The sequence below is a fragment of the Melanostigma gelatinosum genome (assembly GCF_949748355.1).
Source record: "Melanostigma gelatinosum genome assembly, chromosome: 10".
Taxonomy (NCBI): domain Eukaryota; kingdom Metazoa; phylum Chordata; class Actinopteri; order Perciformes; family Zoarcidae; genus Melanostigma; species Melanostigma gelatinosum.
This window is the reverse complement of record NC_136643.1, coordinates 25,661,137-25,677,748: the sequence shown is the minus strand read 5'-3', so window position 1 is coordinate 25,677,748 and position 16,612 is coordinate 25,661,137. Positions and strand designations below refer to the sequence as shown.

The 16,612-nt window shown below is 44.0% G+C and overlaps 1 protein-coding gene across 1 annotated transcript; it reads right to left on the bottom strand.

Moving 5' to 3' along the window:
- Positions 1-287: 287 nt before the first annotated feature.
- On the bottom strand, positions 288-11,603 carry cpap (centrosome assembly and centriole elongation protein). Its single transcript, XM_079277618.1, has 19 exons — positions 11,533-11,603; positions 10,274-10,700; positions 8,567-8,693; positions 8,218-8,418; positions 7,986-8,130; positions 7,792-7,897; positions 6,867-7,571; positions 5,513-6,239; positions 5,256-5,388; positions 5,008-5,173; positions 4,466-4,597; positions 3,912-4,043; positions 3,630-3,738; positions 2,667-2,821; positions 2,418-2,501; positions 2,114-2,254; positions 1,497-1,581; positions 1,158-1,278; positions 288-868 (listed from the first exon to the last, which is right to left on the bottom strand). Exons 2-19 carry the CDS (start codon positions 10,658-10,660, stop codon positions 676-678), a joined length of 3,849 nt encoding a protein of 1,282 aa, XP_079133744.1. The 5' UTR covers positions 10,661-10,700; positions 11,533-11,603; the 3' UTR covers positions 288-675.
- Positions 11,604-16,612: the final 5,009 nt, after the last annotated feature.

Here is a 16,612-nt window from a genome sequence, read left to right as displayed (position 1 = left end):
TGCTCTTCCACGGCTCCTCTTTAGTTGTTGCATGGAGCAGAAGACGTTCACAGTGATGCTGTGCAGCAGTGTTTTATTTCAAGTTTGGCTCGTTGTGAGTGTGTTGACGCGGCTCTTTGTTTTGTTGTTCTCGTGTGTTTAATGAAGGTTCACATTAAAGCCTAAAGTCTCAGTCCAACCGCTCTGCTGTGTGTTCTTTGTGAATAAAGTGAGATGTACACTCTCAGATTCTAAAAAACAAAACTGACATTTTTATTTTACACAAATATACAGTAAGCTAAGAAAATAAATAGGTATTTAACATTTTTACAAATTAAAATAGTTGTAAACAAACTTAAACACACTGAAACATTTCATGAATCCTCAGGCCTTCACTGAACAATGAGAGTTGTTGTTGAAATATTCAGATCCAGGAGAGTGAACGTGAGGTGCTGGTGTCCGTCATCAGCACCACAACAAGATTAAAGAGGTTTTAATGCAACACAACTTCTCTGTCTCTGAAACATTAACGGTGACATCTGGAGTTCCTGTTAACAGTAAATAAATACAAAATAAGAGTTAAATAAATACAAAATAAGAGTTAAAATGCTATTTAAAAAGGCCTCCGACTCATTTCCTGTGGGTCATTTTTGGCATCACGCTGAAGGACAATTTGTCTCTGTAGTCCGCGTCCCCCTACGCCATGTTGTCCAGGACCACGTTGCCGTCTCTGTCTTTGATCCGGATCCGTCCGTTGGGGTATCGGGTTTCCTGCCTGCCGTCGGCGTAGACAGTCTTCACGGTGCCGTCCGGGTACTCCCTCCTCTTGTACTCGGCCGTGTGGACCTCCTTCTGGCCCGTGTTGAACAGGATCTCTTTGGTGCCGTCCCTGAAAAGAGGCAGCGAGTGTTCACGCCCGGTTAAGTGATTGAAATGGAAACAAAACTCGTGGCATTGAGGAAGAAAAATACTCCAATCGAGCTTATATCTTTAAAAGTAACTAAAGTAGAAGTACCTCAACATTTTACTTAAGCACATGTTCTTCGTTACGTTCACCACTGCTCATATCTGCCTGAAGGAACGGTGGAAACTTGACCATAGTGAGCATGAAAAAGAAAACAGTCCTTTGTCTGAACCTGTAAAACCAGAATCATGAAGAACAGAAGCTCGTTTCTTACGGGTTGACTTGTATGACGGTTCCGTCCGTCAGCACGCTCTCCTCTCGCCCGCTGGGGAACAAGCTCTTCACCGTCTGGTCCGGGAAGATGATTTCTTTACGGCCGTCTGGGAAATGTTTCTCTGGAGAAATAAAAATAACCGGAAGATTAATGTACAAGTGTAAATCAGAGCTCAGCTGGTTTCATTACCTGCTTTTGTATTTGCTTGAATAACATAAGTTTAACCAAGTACATTAACCAAAGTACTGCACAGTTTCGAGGTACTCATGACAGTGCATGACTACCCAGCTGTCTATAAAGTAGATGAAGTTAGCTCCGCCGTTACTGCTCGTGTCTCACCGGTCTGGTTGTTGGGGAAGTGCAGGACCTCCATGCCGTCTGGGTAGGTGATGTGAGTCGTCTGGGCGTCGGCGTAGAAGTAGATCTGAGACGAGACGAAGAGTTACTAAATAAGATGAATTCAGCTTCAGTTGTTAGCTCTCAAGGTACACAAAGAAAACAACAATGTAAACATCAGTGAAGCGTGTCGCCGCTCTCTGGTCATCTGAACCTAAACGTAAGTGAAGCGTCTCACCACTCTGGTCGTCTGAACGTAAACGTAAGTGAAGCGTCTCACCACTCCGGTCATCTTAACGTAAACGTAAGTGAAGCGTTTCACCGCTCTCCGGTCGTCTGAACGTAAACGTAAGTGAAGCGTCTCACCGCTCTCTGGTCGTCTGAACGTAACCGTAAGTGAAGCGTCTCACCACTCTGGTCGTCTGAACGTAAACGTAAGTGAAGCGTCTCACCACTCCGGTCATCTGAACGTAAACGTAAGTGAAGCGTCTCACCACTCCGGTCATCTGAACGTAAACGTAAGTGAAGCGTCTCACCACTCCGGTTGTCTGAACGTAAACGTAAGTGAAGCGTCTCACCACTCCGGTCGTCTGAACGTAAACGTAAGTGAAGCGTCTCACCACTCTCTGGTCGGCCGTCACCTCTTTGGTGTCTCCGTTGAAGAAGGTGACTTTGACCGTCAGCCCGTCTGCTGAAACTTCCTTCTTGGTTCCGTTGTTGAAGACGATGAGTCGATCGCCGCCTGCCAGAACCGTCTCCATCTGGAAAGATCACATCTCCATCAGCGGGTAATAACAACGAACTTACTGGTATATCTTCAGTAAGAACACGTTGGGTTTGGGGTTTAAGAGCAAGAGTCAGGAAAGTCCTGAAGTATTGAGAGACGGACTAACTGCTGTTGTCTCGTGTTCACGTGTTTCTCACCTTCCCATCAGGATGTGGTAGAACCTCCGGATCAGACTCTGGCTCTTTGTCCTCCTTTTGTTCGTTTGGCAGAGAAACGCTTTTCTACAGAAGAACAACCAGAAGAACAAACGATCAGACGGTGACGGTTCAGGTCGACTCCAACCAACGTTATTAGCAGACGACCGTTTCACGAGTGGAGGTTATTTAACGGAGTGTCTCTGAACCGGTTGTCCTCTGATAGTTAGTTGTTGACTCCGTGTCTCTTACCGGAGAGTCGGCGAGAGGGAGTTCCTGGTTCGGTGGTTTGTCCTGAATCTTGCTGGAGGGTGTTGACTTCTCATCTGTCCTCCTGACGGGCAACGAGGAAGAAGAGGAGAAGCAGCATGGCGCTGATGGCCTCCTCAGGCTGCTCTTCATCCCAGCTGACAATCAACACAAAACAAATAAAAAATCTCAACTACTTTAACGGTTAAATAAACTAATTGTGGAGAATAAAATGAGTATGCAGTGCTCAAGTCAAATAACTTTGACTTCTTTTACTTTTCTCCACTGCTTTCACCAGCTGTGATTTGTCAAACTAAATGTCGGCACTATCAGATATATTCAAGGGTTGTAGTCTGAGTAGCATCGACCAATCGCATCAGAGCAGGCGTTAGTTGTCTGCAGGTAAACAGTGTGGAGAACAAAGCAGGCGGAACGTGAACTTAAGAACCCAACGACGGCTTAGCTTTTTATGAGCTTAAAACATTAAGTTAACTGGCTCTAAACCGGCGACTTGTGACACAATCCGGTCGTAGACGTCGTCGCTCGACTCCGTTGTTGCGTCTCAAGTTGCTAATCTGAATGTAAAGAGGAAGTCTCATCTCAGGTCCGTTATGTGGACGTCTGCTCACTACACCAGAACCCAAGAGACACTGGACGTCGTCCACAGAGGCAGAGAGAGTAGCCGTCTGATCGACCACTTGTTATAGCTGCTTTAAAGTCAACCAAACGTGAGTCTGGTTGTGTCTCTGGTGGATTAAAGACCCCGACAGCAACAACACTTCCTGGATGTAATCCAAGGCAAAGAAAACTCCATAACACAGAATATTTCCATCATTTTATCCTCAAAACAAACCATGATGAGGTTAGAGGTCTGCAAAACCCTGCAGCTCTAAAACCCGTGTGTGCCAGAACTCTAGTGTCTAACAGCTGGTGATTGTTGTGCGTTTGTGTTCCTGTTGAACGTACCTGCAGCGAACTGACTGATCTCCCTGGAGCTCCTCCTGGTGGCTGCAGCAGTGCTGCTCTGTGGAGGACTGATGCTGCTGCTTCCTCCTCCTCTGGAGTCAAGAGGACTCTGGGAAAAAAACACGGAGATTTCCATGTTAAGCTGAGGAACACGTTATTTGACAAGTTATTTAAAATACAATCAATTTAAGTCCACTCAGTTCTGAGCACAGTAGGCTAGACAGTCTTACATTAACACCACATTGAATATCACCCGATAACAAAGAGGATCAACATGCTTACAGCGAATTTCACTCCTTTGGTCACAGACGACGCGTTCTCACATATTTTGGGGCCGTCTCTCGTTTCTTTGTCCTTTGCGTCGACGGTGTTTTTCTTCCAGGCGCTGAGGCGGAGCTTCTCCAACATACGGATCTTCAATTAAAAAGAGAAAATATATTCAAAAGACTTTAATAAAGAAGAACACCAAAGTCTCACAACAACACACACGAAGAGATGGAGGCAGCTGTAGACCAGAGACTCAAGTGATCTGAGAGGTCAAATCTCTGTTTTTATCAAAGGAGTCTGGTGCATTTGAAGAGAGCATAGACGGCGTCTTTCCCGTCTAATGCCACGATAAAGCACTGAAAATATTCTGAACATAGCAAAGCTATATGGATAATTACCCACAATCCCACTTTAAAACATCCAGCTATCCCTGTAAGCTCGCAGGAAGAGAAGAGAAGACCACGCCGACCACCTCCAGATGTGTTCTGGTGTTCCACATTCACACCTGGCCTCAAAGTGTTCCTCATCTTCCAGAGACAGGTGGCAGTTTTAATGCCAGGTGTTAATACCTCGTCCTGGAGAGAAGCGTTCTCCTGGCTGAGGGAGTCGATCTGCTGCCGCTGCCGGCTGTGTGAGGAGAACCAGCGACTCTCCTTCTGCCTCAGCTCCTCCTGCAGAGAGATCAGCTGCTGCTTCAACACCTGGCAGGTGAGGACAGAGACGGATTAAAGGACACTTCCACACAGTCTTCCACCACGAGCTGCTCAGCTGCTTCCTATGTGACCAAAGGTTCTACAAACAGCAGCACTCGCTTTTATGTTTTATGCAAAAGAAAACTGGTAGGAAATCATATAAAATAAACTTTATTTTGGTGTGAATAGTGAGATTATCATCAAACGGCACTGCTGCTTGTGTGAAATTGTAATTTTAACTGATTTCATTTGTCCAATCTCCATCTTAAACCTGCAACAACTCATATTTCTGGCCATAGAAAGAAGAGATGTGGCTAACTTGTTAGCGACCAGTTTCACGTTCAGCAGACGCAGCATCGTTTCTTTAAACTTTAAACGGAACCATCTTGAGGCCGGTAATCGTCGGCGTGTGGACTCACCTGGATCTCCTCCCGTTCCTTCTTGTCGGGGAAAGATCTGGCGACCGCCGCGTGCTTCTCAAACAGTTTGCGCTCCTTCTGCAACTTCCTGTTCTCCTCCTTCTTGTACTCCTCGAACTTGGCCAGCTCCTCCGCTCTCGTCTGCTCAAACTCCAAACGCTCTTTCCTACAAAAAACGACACCAAAGTAGACGTAAAGACATCAGCAGAACGCTCTGTTTGAGGAGGTAAATGACGGTGGTTTATCACCTGAGGTGTTCCTGGTTTTTCTCGTTCTCCTGTCGGAGTTTGGCGAGAGCAGCGTTCTCCTTCTTAAATCTCTCGATCTCGATCTCCAGTTCCACCAGTCGCTCCCTCAGCTGTCTGGACTGGACCTGCTGGCCTGGAGACGAGGAGGGAGGGAGGGAGGGAGGGAGGGAGGGAGGGAGGGAGAGAGGGAGGGCGAGAGCTATTATTCTGACTCTAAATAGTGAGAATAAAAATACTGATGCAGGTGTTTGTCTCACCTGTCGTCTCCTCTGACTTTTTGGACTCAGAAGCAGCAGCAGGAGGAGGAGGAGGGAGAGGTGCATTCTGGGCCTTTGGCTTCAGCGAGGGGAACAACCTGGTCATGAGCTGAGAGGCGGGAGGAAGAGGAGGATCCTCCTCGTCCACCTCCACCACCTTCCTCGACAGAGTCGGTAAGATCCCACCGGCCGGACTAACTCCCCTACCGTCGTCAGCCGAGGCGACCGCGGCGTCGACCGCGGCGTCGTCCTCCAGGTCGTTCCAGGTGTCGTCGTCGTCGAACACGACTCCGCCGCGCCGCTCGCCTCCGTCCTCGATCAGAGTCGACTCGTCGGCGTCGCTCTCCGCGACATCGCCGATTCGCGTCGCCTCCGACGTCGACTCCCCGGCGCTCTCCTCGTCCTGATACGACCGCTTGTCGTACGGCGGGTTGGACTGAGCGGGAAAGCGAAACGTGCCGGGAAGCGAAGGCGGTTTGAACGCCACTTCCTGCTCTTCAGAGGTTGAAACAGCGGAGTCCTCGTGCCCGTCCCGTTCATCCTCGATGCGCACTTTGTTCTGGACTGCGTCGTCTCTCGTCTTCACCACCAACACTTCGGAGTTGACGGAGCTGATACTGCCGTCGCTGCTGCACCTCTGGCGTGCACCTCTGGGTGGAGACTTGATGGGGGTGGAGGAGAGCCGTCGCGGGTGGAGCCCCCTGTGCTGCTGGTCCATCTGAAGAACCTGCAAGAGCACAGAGCAGCCTTCAACACCACAACGTCAACAAGTCAGATATATTAGGATAGAAACCCACACCATCAGAATATCTTAAACGTGTCTACATTTGCTCTTGCAGCTTTATTTACACTGTTAACTGTTAAAATCTGTCGCTTAATCCTCGTATTGCAACAAAGAATATAGTTGCACCATTAACTTTAGTTAGCAGTCATCCAACCAAGCAGCTAGCTGCTGTATTAACTATTTTATGCCGATGTTGGACAACCAACAGTAGAGGGACGACAGGAAATAAGGAAATAAGGACTGGAACAACGTGCAACAAAACGACAATGTTTGGCCACTAGGGGGCAGCAGACACCAGCTGCAAACCGCACTGACACCAGAGTGTTTGAGAGCTTCAGAAACAATAGAAACTATAAACTATACTGCGAGGGCACAAAAACCAGAACGCACATCAAGGAGTAAAACCTGTTCACATACAAGTAGTCATCGTCAAAATATTGATTATGGCCACTTTTAAAAAGAGCATTTGAATACTTGAAAATGTAAATTCAATCCGATAAAAAGGGTCACATGAAGCCTCAGGATACATTTGGAGTGAGCGGAAGATCAACTGAACTCCCAAATAATCACCTTCATGACGAAGGAGGAGTTGGAGGAGAAGGACAACTCATCGGCCGCTTGCTCCAGCAGCTCAAACTCTCCGAGCTCCATGTTCTCCAGCTGCCGGTCACAGTCCCACCGCTGGAGCTTCTCCTGGAACGACACCTCAAAGGACTCCTGTGGAACGCCGGTTCCTCCTTCCACTCTTGAACCAGAGCGGTCGATCGCGGCCTTCTCCTCCGGCCCTCTCAACACGCCCACCTGTTTGGTGACAGGGTTCGGCCCGGTGCTGCTGGAGACCTGAGCCGACAGACCCACATTCCTGTTGTTCTGCTCCTTTAGCTTCCTCAGCGGATGTCTTCCCTCTGGGTCACTTTGAACGGACTCTGGTCCTTCCGTGTTCTGTCTCTGATGACTCCCCAAAACCTTCGTCCGTGCTGCTTTGCTCTCAGCTCTGACGTCCTGAGGCGGCGAGCAGAGACCTCTGGGCCGGTTTTCCTTGTTGAGCGTGGCGGTTTTACGCTGGACGGGAAGCCGCTGGACTCTCTGGATGACCGCCGGCTCAGAGTTGCTGCGGGAGATCGCTCTGGTCTGGAGTTTTGGTTTGGGCTCCTTCTTCGCCCCCATTTTCGGTAACGAGGCTTTGCGATTGATGGTGAATCTCGAGAGGCCCTCGCCCCGCTTCAGAAAGGCCCTCTTGGGGGCGACCTGCACAGCTTCAGCTCCAGCTCGGCTCTGTTAAACGTGAGGAGACACAATGATTGTAGTGTGAATTTGGCACTTGGTATTGTGTGTTTTCAATGGAACATAGCATAAGATGTAGCATCGTAGCATAGCATAAGTCAGTCTGGACTAAAACAAATGTATGGCTCATCATTACATTTTCAATCATCTACGGCCTGATGATTTACTTATTGTTCCTGATCCTAAGGAGACCTTTGTTTTATTCTCTGACCTGCTGTTGCTGGGCAGACTTCATCCTCTGCTCCTCCACCCTCAGCTGCTCCTCCAACAACTCCTCAAAGGTCTTCTTCTGACCCCCGATACCCGGCTTTACAGGTCTGAGGGAGGAGACACACACAAGCTTGTCAACAAATACACGATCCAGAGCCACACTGGCACGTTTCTCTTCCTGAGGATAGTACTAACCTGTCATGGAAGACTTCTTCTTCTTCTCTGCTGCCGTCTTCAGTCAAAGACACACCGTTACTCGGTATTAACGCGTCATCGTGCTCGTGAAGATGACTAACATCGACACTCTGTTCCTGATCTTCTCCTCTGGAGCTCCACGTGCCTGGAGGAAACAAACGCTGTTGTAATTTCATCTCGACAGCTGACTGCTGTACTCCAAGTAGAAAAACTGCACAAATGCTGTTGTCACCGTGAGGTTTAAATAAAACGTTTTCCTCTTCCTCATCGTCCACCTCCTCACAATCTTGACCTCGTGGTAGCCGCTCCTGACTCCGTGCAGGTGAGGGCTCTCGTTCCGGTCGGAGGCCACAGGTGGAGCTCAGTGGGACTCCACGGCGGTGTACGGGGGGGCTGTATGGGGTCTCTCTGGATCCCGACAGCACTGAAGTCTCTGAAGATAAATGACAGGACAATATAAACACATAAAGAAGCAACAACTAAGTGGATAGAAACACACTCTCCAACCTACATCTTTATATCTTAAAGAGAAACTAATTATTGTCACGTTTGCAGTTATTCTGGTCATTTCTCTCTCTAACCTTGTGTGCAGTGCTGGGATCCATTCATCATTCCCAGCAGCCTCTGCTGCTCCTCCTGGAGGTGAAGCAGCTCCTCCAGCTGATGGGCTTTGAGCTGCTCCTGCATGTGCTGCTGCCATTTCCTCAACTGCACCAACACACAATAATATATCTCAATTAGCCATGTAGCTAACAGTCCTATCCACGGGGTGTTTCAGGTGGATTGAACACATTTCAACTGGCTTTACATTAACTCACCGGTCACAGTGTGTACTGAACCTGTGACCTCCCACTCATCCCACCTCGGTGGTTTCCAACATGCCAATGTGTTTGTTGACATACTGACTTGCATGCACACACTTCTGACACTATTTGAGTCTTTGCCGACATCAATAGCCTCAGAGGCAAAATACTAATAATAGCAGCGAGAGGCAAAGAGTTTGTGAGAGATTGAGTCGGGGGTATTAAGTAAACAGGACGCAAGGAGATAATCAGCACTGAAGCCCACACAAAGTGCCAGAGGTTCACACATTCAGTGGTGAATATGTTGTGTAAAACTATTTACTTTTGGTTTCATAAGATGAGTTGTTAAAACATCAAAATGAGGAGTTCATTCAGCTTCTGTATGTGCACTGTTACTAAGACCTTCTCCCAGTATCAACAGAATAGATCACAATATATGTTAACGTGTGGAAAATCAGCATGGTAGTGGGAAAAGCTGTCTATTTCTCAAATTAAACAAAACTCACGACATTATTACGGTGACAGGCAATTAGTATTTGTCCCAGCCTTGGCAGAAATAATATCTGAAGTGGCCATTTGTTCCAAAAAAATCAAAACCAAACATAAATCAAAAGAGCCACTGATGATGAGTTTGTGGTTTACGCAGCAAAGAGAGTTAAAAACAAGCAAACAAAAGGAGAGAAAACCCAATGGCTGCCTCTCCTGCTCTGGTAAAAAAAAAAAGATAGGCCCACCCCAGTGCATGCTGGTCCTGTACCTGCCCACTATATATATATATATATATATATATATATATATATATATATATATATATATATATATATATATATATATATATATATATATATATATATATATATATATATATATATATATATATATATATATATATATATATATATATATATATATATATATATATATATATATATATATATATATATATATATATATATATAGTGGGCAGGACCAGCATGCACTGGGGTGGGCCTATCTTTTTTATATCTATCTTTTGTATATGTATATATATATATATATATATATATATATATATATATATATATATATATATATATATATATATATATATATATATATGTATATGTATATATATATGTATATATATATATATATATATATACATATACATATACATATATATATATATATATATATATATATATATATATATATATATATATATATATATATATATATATATATATACATATATATGTATATATACATATATATATATATATATATATATATATATATATACATATATATATATATACATATATATATATATATATATATATATATATATATATATATATATACACACGACCAAAAAACTAAGTAAACTAAACAACAATAATAATGAAACTAGATGAATGACTATCAAAATAAAAAGTAATCTTAAACATCTAGAATAATGAAACAATACTACCTGTGAATATAATAACATGATAATGTCCTTACCTGTTCTAGCTTCACCATTATGGGCACATCCTGTGAAGCGCTCTCCATTTCATCCAAACTGTCCAGCTCTCCATCTAAAGTCCTCGTAGCCACAGAGGACGGACCATTCACTGGCCTGTCAGCACCAGCCTTCTCTCCTCCAGGTGACCGGGAGCATCCATCCACGCCGAGGCAGCAGCTGCTGTCCGCCGAGGCCGGCAGAGGAGCGAAGTCGGAGGCGAAGGACTCGTCTGGGGTCTCCAGTGAAGGGGTCCTTACGGCAGAGTTGTGCCGCATGGAGCCAGCCAGGTCCGGACTGAGGATCACCCCGGATCTGGCGCTACTTGTTGGCATCCACCGTGCCAAGAAGTCCGCCTGGGAGCACCGGAGGCCGGCTGGAGATGACATGGTGACCGTGCTGTGTCTCAAGCAGCAGGACTCGCTAATCCTGGAGGATTTAAACGAGACAGATTATGGTTACAGGTTAATCACACCGTGAATAAAACACCGTGTACCACACACACGCTCAAGATGATGCCAGGTCCCAGAAAACTATATGTAAGTTAGTATTTATTGTATTGGTTTATTTGATAAGGGACAGTGCACATTAATTAAAACATTGCTGTAAATGCGCCAAGAGGCTATTTTTCATCAGGACAGATGTTACAAAGTAAACCTAAAAACAGAATATAAGTTATGCAATATTGACCCTTTACAAAGTGTGCAGAAACAATGACAGAAGAGAGAATTAATATAAGTAGAATCATCATTCAGGAGACTCTGGTACTACGTTGTCAAGTACTAACAAGACAAATTCAACACACAAAGATAATTAAATCAGGGATAGCAATGTTAAATAGAAACACGGACTAAAGACAAGATTATTATTATTATTATTAGAACCGGTTTACGCTGGAATAGCATTAGCTAGTTAACTAGCATGTCACGAGACAGCAGCAGCAGCAGCGTCGGTTTTAAATTGACTTGTTTTTGTTCGGTTAAGCAACGTAGAACGAAATCACAGCTGTTTTAAAATCATTAACAGAGTGACAACATACACGACACGTATTTATCAATTACGTCATAGTGTGATGATGTCTCACATACGTTTCATTTCATGTTTTAATGCATTTAAAAGGCTTCTCTGGTGATATTATTTGCCTTGTTGTTAGCGGACTACTTGAGATACAAATAAAGTTTTTTCAACCGGTGTTACACTGTAGTGACGAGGTAAAATACATTAGCGACATTTATAAAAGTGTCAAAAACTTGTTATTTACCTGTAACATCGGTGAAAAGCGGTGTAACTGGAGAGGGAACGTGCGTTATAGAAACATAACTGACATAAGTTTCGAAGACTGCCGCCATATCAAAGCAAAGCCCGCGAGAGTAACCCAAAACAACCGGCAACGAATCAGTTGTTGCATTGTGGGTAATGTAGTTGAACCGTCTTTTTTCTTTAAAAACGTCTGTACGGTATTTGTTTTGTATGTTGTTTGTTTCATATAGACTACCAGAATAGTTAAACTATGTATCAAACACACGCGTTTGGAAATATTAAAAATGACACTGGGGTCGAATTACCTTTTGGGAAAAGCTAGCTTCGAATTACATCCGGTTTGAAGGCGGTGCGCAGACATATTTCACAATAAAAGTCATGGAGAGAATAAAAACTGGTGTACCGTTGAGTCCACATTATAAATAAATCAAGTCTAAAATTTAAAGCATCTCAAAATTTTCGAGAAAGTTGAAATGTTAATATATTTCTACACATTGATTCATCAAGAGTATTTTGTATAATTACTAACTTTCCATCCAAATTAATCTAGTATTATGGTATATTCAGCTGAAATAAACTTCATGCCAGACTTCATGTAAAAATGTCCTATTTAAACCTCTCTTGCTTCGCAAGAAGGATACACAAGTCCTCCGGCTTAATACAAGATGTCGAATAAATTAATAGTGTTATAGCAAATTCGTCTGAAATCAGATTCAGCAGGCAGGTGTGTAAAGTCATCATTAGTAGTTGATTGTCAGCGTTTCCAAACAGCAAGGATGTCTAAAATATGCACATTTTTCAATGGAGTTTGGTTTTGGTTTCATGTTCAGGGTGTTGACAAGTTTAACCTACAGTACAGTATTTGAAGCACTGCCCAATGACGTCAGTCCATAGTTAGGGTGTACCATGTGTTGCAAGGCTTCTTCCAGCAGGGGGTGCTACATGATTATGCTGTGATAAGTTGATGATGATATCTATACCTTATTCAATGACTGTTTGAGTTATGAAGAGGCAGGACCATATAAGTGTATACTTCTTCTAACTCCTTTTAGAAAATAAAATATTTATTTATGTTTATGAGTATTTATTTATTGACAATTTGTTGTATTTACTGTTCATTTTATTTGTGATTTTTGTTTTGTTTGACTTATTTGATGCATGTGCAGAATAAAAAGTAAAGTTAGGCTGAAAGGTAAATCACACAGCTACAGTGCAGCGCAAGATATGAATAAAAAGTCTCAAATGTAACTTAATATAATTCATATTTTCAGTGTCAAACAGAGAAGTCTTAGTGAACTGAGAGTTGGAGCAGAGCTGCAGATTGTTTCATATTTGTGGATCAGAAGTGAACACTGCTTCTACAGGTTTAGTTTGGACTTTGGGGTCAGAAAGTAGACCTGAACCAGATCCTCAAAGTGATCCATCGTTTACGTTAATATTCCAAAACAGCTGCAATAATAGTTTGATCACCTCTCTGTGTTCGATGTAAAGTGAGTGAGGACGCACACACTCTCCTCTGTTGTCTGGTTAATTATCATCAGGACACTTTCACTGCTGTTCTTTGATTCATGACACAACGATGGAGGTGGATTGTGATTCAGATGCTCTGTGGCAGCTTCTAAATGTACAGAAAACTGGTGGAAGTTTGGAATGGTCGCACGCAAAGGACTTCTCTTGAAGAGCAGGGAAGAAAGGAGCTGGACTGTAGAGCATTGGTTCTGATAGAACTGGTTCTGGATCAGGACTCCAACAAGACTTTCTTGTGTTTTACCTCTGAGAAGTGAACGGCAGGTGTGTAAGTTTGACTCCACTGAATATCTTTGGCTTCTGGACTCTCGGTCGGACAAACCAAGACATTTGAAGATGTCTCCTTGGACTCAATCTCAACAATGTGTGCTGCACTAAACACCACTCGTGTTCCATAGACTCAATGATTGATCACTTTAAAAACACAAGTATTCACATTATTATAGACGCATGCAGCTGTAATGTCTCCTCTGAATGACTCTGCTGATGTTGAAACATGTACCGGAAATAATAAGAAGACGCTGACCACGTTAACCTGATCGGAACATCTCAGCCTGCTGGTGGTCATGGAAACGATCTGCAATCAGCCCGCAGCTTCTTGTGAAATTGATGATTATCAGTTTCACAGAAACGCAGAAAAAAAGGTTTGATAAAGTTCACAGAGTGTAAATATCATCTTAAATGGAGAGAAAGAGACTCAAAACAACCATAAAAGTTCAAAAACAAACCCAAAGAGACACAAACTGACTATAAAGAGACTCCAAACTACAACAAATTGTAACAAAATGACTACAAAGAGACATAATGCAACTACAGAGAGACTCCAAACAACCACAAAGCTTTAAAACAATCACAACGAGACGTAAAACAACCACAAAGACACTTAAAACGACTACAAAGAGACTCAAAATGACAGCAAAGAGAATGTAACTTTTTCCTATGTCTCTGTTTCTCTAGCTCTATAGATCTATAGTTCTATGGTTCTGTACTACTTCCATGAGCTCACATGCTGTACAGGACAATAACTCAACAGATTTGAGTCAGACCAAAGTGAGAACAAGACACCAGAGACACACACACACAAGTGTCTGATCCACTGGTCACACTGGAAACATGGTGGACAGAAGAAGCTGATCATGTGACAGAGACTCTTCTCTGAAAAACTAAAGACAGATAAACCATCAGTGAAGCTCCACCTCTTCCTGTACGCAGACATACACCGAGGACAGCACACAGACGGACAGAGACGGACAGAGACGGTCTACCTGGACGTCATGGATCACCTGTTGATGCTGCTGCTGTTGTCGTGGAGCTCAGGTAGGACTCTGATTTAGAGAAGATGTGTTTTATTACAGTACTGTTGAATAGAGTTGATACTGTCTCTATCCCTTTAAGGGGGAATTTCTTCTCTGCATTTGACCCGTCCCTGTATATAGGGAGCAGTGGGCTGCCAACTGTTCAGTGTATTGCTCAGGTACACTTCAATACGTGACACGGCTCAGTCGGGGATCGAACCGTTGACCTTCCGGTTCAACGGTTCAACTCAAACACACACACGCACGCACGCACACACACACTCAAACACACACTTACAAGTGCACTCACTCAATATATACACACACACACATGCACACTTAAACACACACTCAAACACACACACCTACGCACTCACACACACACGCTCACACACACACTCTCACACACACACACACACATACTCACGCGTGCACTCACTCACTCTCTCACACATACACACACACGCATATACACACTCAAACACACACAGACACACATACTCAAACACACACTCACACACACACACACACACACTCACGCGTGCACTCACTCACTCTCTCTCTTACACACACTCAAACACACACACACCTACACACACGAACACACGCTCATGCACACACACACTCACACGCAAACACACACACACACGCACACACATACACACACACACACATGCTGGGGCGACTGTGGCTAAGTGGATAGCAGAGCCGTCTTTCAATCAGAGGGTCGGCGGTTCAAACCCCGGCTCTGCTAGTCACATGTCGATGTGTCCTTGAGCAAAACACTTAACCCCAAAAGTCGATTTGGATAAAAGCGTCTGCTAAATGACCTGCACACACACATCTGCTAAATGACCTGCACACACACACACACATCTGCGAAATGACCTGCACACACACACATCTGCTAAATGACCTGCACACACACACACACACATCTGCAAAATGACCTGCACACGCACACACACACACATCTGCTAAATGACTTGCACACACATTTGCTAAATGACCTGCACACACACATCTGCGAAATGACCTGCACACACACACACACACACATCTGCTAAATGACCTACACACACACACATCTGCTAAATGACCTGCACACACACATCTGCGAAATGACCTGCACACACACACACACACACATCTGCTAAATGACCTACACACACACACACACATCTGCTAAATGACCTACACACACACACACACATCTGCTAAATGACCTACACACACACACACATCTGCTAAATGACCTGCACACACACACACACACATCTGCTAAATGACCTGAACACACACATCTGCTAAATGACCTACACACACACACACACACATCTGCTAAATGACCTGCACACACACACACATCTGCTAAATGACCTGCACACACACACACATCTGCTAAATGACCTACACACACATCTGCTAAATGACCTGCACACACACACACATCTGCTAAATGACCTACACACACACACACACACATCTGCTAAATGACCTACACACACACACACATCTGCTAAATGACCTGCACACACACACACACACATCTGCTAAATGACCTACACACACACACACATCTGCTAAATGACCTGCACACACACACACACACATCTGCTAAATGACCTGAACACACACATCTGCTAAATGACCTACACACACACACATCTGCTAAATGACCTGCACACACACACACATCTGCTAAATGACCTGCACACACACACACACACACATCTGCTAAATGACCTGCACACACATCTGCTAAATGACCTGCACACACACACACATCTGCTAAATGACCTGCACACACACACACACACATCTGCTAAATCACCTACACACATCTGCTAAATGTCATGCTCACACACGCACTCACATATTTTGTTGTAATTCCACTAAACAGTGAAGGTCAGGTTGGAGTGAGGTCAAGTCCTCACTCCAGGTTGTTGCGATGAAATAAAAAGAGTTTATAAAACAATGACTTAAAGTGATTCATGATTGAGTGCATGAACTCTACCAGCCGCCATGTTAAAATAAAACAGTTCATAAAACGTGACGATGTTTCCTGAACTTTGTAAAATCGTGAACATTCAAGTTAAAATCCCCAACATGTTCATCAAACAGTGATTCTATTTGTATCAAGTCATATTTCTGTGATCAATGTATATCCATCATGATCTCTGTGTGCAGTGCTGATAGTGGTGGAGGTGGAGTCCTCCATAGATTCAGACTCATGACTGACAGACAGGAAACGATGCA